The sequence below is a fragment of the Austrofundulus limnaeus genome, unplaced genomic scaffold, assembly GCF_001266775.1.
Source record: "Austrofundulus limnaeus strain Quisiro unplaced genomic scaffold, Austrofundulus_limnaeus-1.0 Scaffold689, whole genome shotgun sequence".
In the NCBI taxonomy this organism is placed as follows: Eukaryota; Metazoa; Chordata; class Actinopteri; order Cyprinodontiformes; family Rivulidae; genus Austrofundulus; species Austrofundulus limnaeus.
In genome coordinates this window covers 199,089-203,766 of record NW_013953091.1, presented here as the reverse complement: position 1 = coordinate 203,766, position 4,678 = coordinate 199,089, and the positions used below count along the sequence as shown (strand labels likewise).

General features: G+C 38.5%; 1 protein-coding gene across 1 annotated transcript in view; it reads left to right on the top strand.

The window, feature by feature from the left end:
* si:dkey-240h12.4 (death-associated protein kinase 2) overlaps positions 1-4,678 on the top strand; it is a 19,226-nt gene that overhangs the window by 5,175 nt on the left and 9,373 nt on the right. The window contains exons 4-6 of the mRNA XM_014027845.1: positions 1,155-1,293; positions 1,385-1,514; positions 3,679-3,727. Of these exons, the coding sequence (XP_013883299.1) occupies positions 1,155-1,293; positions 1,385-1,514; positions 3,679-3,727 (318 nt within the window). The remainder of the gene's footprint in view (positions 1-1,154; positions 1,294-1,384; positions 1,515-3,678; positions 3,728-4,678) is intronic.

The window sequence follows — 4,678 nt, the reverse complement described above, 5'->3', positions numbered from 1 at the left end:
GGACAACAGAGCTGCTTCATGGAAGAAGAACCTCAGATTAGCCTGTTAGCTTTAGCGTTAGCCCCGATGCTATCACCATATATATGTATTAGCTCAGCGCTACACATTCTCCTCTCTTCACTGAGGTCCTCCATCCACATGACAGAGAGGGGAACACAAAAATGACTCGGCTGCAACTGAAAATATGGATGGAGGACCTCAGTTTAGGCTGAGTTTAGGTTCTGTGTCTGTATACGACCCACAGGAGACATTAACGGCAGTAATTTTATTCCATTCTTTGGCTTTAGCTGGTCCTTTAATTCCACGACTGACGCTGCTAAAAAGGACAGATTTTCTTTTCTCGATATCGGAGAGCAGGACTTCAATCTCTGAACTCGTAAAGTTCTTTTTATTTTTCGCTGTCATTTTCATGAATGGACACTTCCTGATATCTGAGGCAGGAAACATAGCCTTATATGGTGTTTTTGGGGTGGTAATTATGCTAATCTCCTCTCCGCGTGCACGAGCAGCTGGATACGAACAGGTGGAAATTACGCAGCTCATTTACACACTTTCTAGAAGAGTTTGTTGAATCTGATGTGACATGTTGGTACGAACCCTTTGTACGAACAAAAGTAAGAGAAATTTGGGACAAGAATACGAACATGTTCTTGCACGCGGCCCATTATTCTGAAATTGTTCTGCTAATTGTAGACAGTTTTTCACAGACTGGTAAAGCTCTGCCCAGTTTGTATTTCTGACAGATTGAGCCTCTCTAAATTTCTCTTTTGATGCCCATTCTTTTTACCGACACATTAATAACCAATTATTAGCTGTAAAATGTTTTCTCCAGTTGTTTTTATTCGTGATCCGTACTTTTACAGCCACATGTTGCTCCTGGCCACACTTTTCTGAGACATGTTGCTGCTATCACATTCAAAATTACCTTATTTTGTCCTAAAACTGTAAAGTTTCACAGTTTAAATGTTTCATATGTTTATTATGTTTTATTATGAGTAATGTATGGGTTCATGAAATTTGTAAATCATTTTACAAATGTCCCAACCTTCTTGACGGGATTGTAGGTTTTATACTGCTGTGGTACCTTTAGCTTCTGTAAAAGGGTCCAATAAATGAAAGAGTTCCTCCTCTTGTTTCTCTGTTGGACATTTTAGTGTTAGTGGAGGAGAGTTATTTGACTTCATTGCTCAGAAGGAGAACCTGTTGGAGAGCGAAGCCATTCAGTTTATAAAGCAGATCCTGGAGGGACTGAGGTTCATGCACAGCAACAACATCGCACATTTCGACCTAAAGGTAAGAAATGCACGGACTTGAGCTTTTTTTTGTTGTTGTGAAGCTCAGCTTTTAATTATGTATTCATATCACAAAAACATTTGATTTTTAGCCAGAAAACATCATGCTGTCAGACAAAGTGTCTCCACGCCCCATCATCAAACTTATCGACTTCGGCCTGGCATACCACTTCAGTCCAGGGGAGGAGTACAGGAGCACAAGTGGTACTCCCCAATACATTGGTGAGCACCAGTAATGTCTTGTTTGACCTCATATTTTAAAACGTGTCTGTAGTTTCTCTAATAAGTCCTAGAAACAGAAACAGTCATGGAAAATTAAACATCACCCTCTTGCAGTTCTAAGGTTTTACATATCAGGAGAAAACACAACTAATCTGCTTTTTATCAGCTTCTACAATCATCAGATCTGAATTTAAGTGTACAAAAAACACAACAGATCCAACTTGTTGTTATTTAATAAATAAAACAACAAAATGGAGAAGTTGTGTTTTCAGTCTCCAACATAGTTGTGGAGGAATTTTGGTTCCAACTTAGGTTTGTTGAGATTTTCTTTATTTTTTTATTATTTTTATTTTTTACTTGGCCCTCTTAAAGTGCTCGGGACATCCAATTTTTCTAATAAATAAAATGCATTTTTGCAACCATAACATTGATAACATAATGCAAAGAACATTTTACACTGCTGAGATGAACATTTGTGGAGATATTTGCATGTGCAGTAACAGGAAGTGATGTCAAAGGGGAATGTCTGAATGTAAATAAAGAATCACTACAATGGCCGACAACTGCAGAGAAGAATCTGACGTTTCTTTAGATTATTCTGAATCATGATCAGAGAGAGATGGAGTCAGAGTTCATAATATTTGGTTCAATAAACAAAGACCAGTTTTCTTTCTTAAAGAGTTCCACTTTGACGTCACTTCCTGTTTCACTTTGGCTGAGCCAAGTTCAGAAGAAAACAGGCCAGTTATGAGACAAAATAAGTAAAATTGTGTGTTTATTGGCAAGTTTCATAAATATAAAGATGTTTTCTTTGACTTTTTGTATTTGAAGGACATGCATGTCACAGACACTTTAAGGTCCCACCTCAACATTTCAGTGGGGTAGAGGTTCTGGACTCTGGACTGTGAAGAGTCCAGTGATTCTTTTCTTTTTGAGCTGTTCTGTAGTAGATTAGCTGCTGTGTTGAGGGTCATTGTCCTGTGGGTAAACATCTGTACTTTGCTCTCATTATGGTTAATTCAGATGAAACGTTGAAGTCGAGCATCTTGAGTTTTTGTCATTTCTCTACATGTTGCAAGGTCTGACCTTGGGGGTGAATTTCCTGGGTCAGCTGTCCAAGACAAGGCTTAGTTTTTCACACAGCTTTTCTATTTTAAATATGGTATGTTATTGTTTAATAAATAGTAACGTGGTGGAATCTGGTGTATGTTTTTCTTTGCTTGAGGTTAGATTCTAATCATTTTTTTACTATCCTGATATGAAAAAACCCTGGGACTGAAAGAGGAAGGACTTTAATTTGACCCCTGACTGTGCAATAAAACGGAGAGATGCACAACAAATTTCTAAGTAAAACAAAAATAAAAAATGAGTTATGCTATGTTTTTTTAAGCTAAATAAAGTTTTTGAACTGTAACTCTATACAGTATTATGGCAGAGTTGTAAAACCTTTTATGGACACAGCAGAGTTGTTGAAACAGCAGAAGGCTTTAGTAAAACACTTTCTGTAAAATCCATACATTTACCAAAGCCTCAGTGAAAAACACATGTAGGAACTTGCAGATGTGTTCTGACTGTTATGGCAATATTTATTTAACAACAGAGACAGAAATACGCTGGTCAAGAATGAAGGTACTCCGTGGGATGATCAGCTGAGTTTTATTGCAACAACAGGAAACACAGAGAACCTGGCCTGTCTCTGTGCCTCTCTGTCTGTCTCTCCACACTGCTCACTGTCTAACTCTGTCGCGCACTGTGTCTCCAGAGGCCTCATATACAGCATTCTGTCATCTAACATRGTGTGAGAATGAACAACCAATCATAACCTGCCCCATCCTGATACACGGAAATAGGTCAACTTGATGCTGACGTCCGGAAGGATATCACAAGATATGAACAAGTGTTCATATCTTCAGGAACAGTAACAAGTGGTCAGTGTCAAGGTGATACAGAAAATAAGAATTCCACAACACTGCCAAATAATTCTCACAGTAGTAAAAACAGCTAAAACAACTGGAGATAAAATGAGTGCAACGTTTGTTGGTTGTCAGTAGAAAGAAACTAGTGCCTGTTTATGGAATACAAATGAGGCGGTAAGTTTATTTTTTAGTATGACACTTAACTTTCATATGACTGTGTATATTTCTGTTTCTCTGTTTTATTTTAGCCCCTGAGGTGATAAACTGTGAACCTCTCAGCACAGCGACAGATATGTGGTGAGCGTTCTGCACTGAGCTTTACGCATTTATAGGTGTGTTTCCACTGCAAACACTCAGGTTTTACCACAGTAGCTGTGTCTAAATTCAGGGGCTGCATCATCCGAAGGCCCAATTTGTCGCCCGCTTACGTTACAGCGCCGCAACGGAGGCTGTCCAAATTCAAAGACTCCTCCGATGCAGCCGACAAATGTGTCCTTCTTTTCCTCCAGTTTGGTCCATTGAATCCTTCTCGGCCCAACATATCCCGTAATTCATTGCGGGCCGACCAGAGATTTTTTTCTCCCCTTAAAGGCGGACAAAGCGAGAGAAAGGAGAAGAGTTTTAAATAAAAATCTCGAGGTGTAAAAAAATAAAAGTTTCAAGTGGTTGTGTGTGTTATTAATGCTTTTATCATTTGTACAGATTTGTTTTTAAAGAGATCCCCAATTAGTTGTAACATTAGACTTTATTTAATAAACATTTATTTTAACTGTAAAATAAAGACTTTAAAAAGACTGTAGGATGTTTAGTTTTTATCATTTTTAAACTAAAAGTTAAAAAATATAGTACACGGACGGGGCCATTTTATTTACATGCAAAGCATTCTGGGTAAATGATGATGTCAACTAGGTCATCAGTGCGAGACTGCTAGCGAGTTATATCCACCCTGAAGGTTAATCTTGGACAATATCTGATGATTGGCTCTTTTAAATGAAACCAGAGAGCGTTGACAGAGAGGAGAAGGTAGAAATGACTCAGAAGGCAATATAGCATCAGTGCTAGCACAAAGGCTAAAGGCTAAGCTGAGGTTCTTCTTCCATGAAGCAGCTCTGTTGTCCTCCATCCATATTTTCAGTTACAGGCTGAGCTGAGTCATTTCTACCTTCTCCTCTCTGTCAACGCTCTCTGGTTTCATTTAAAAGAGCCAATCATCAGATATTGTCCAAGATTAACCTTCAGGGTGGATAT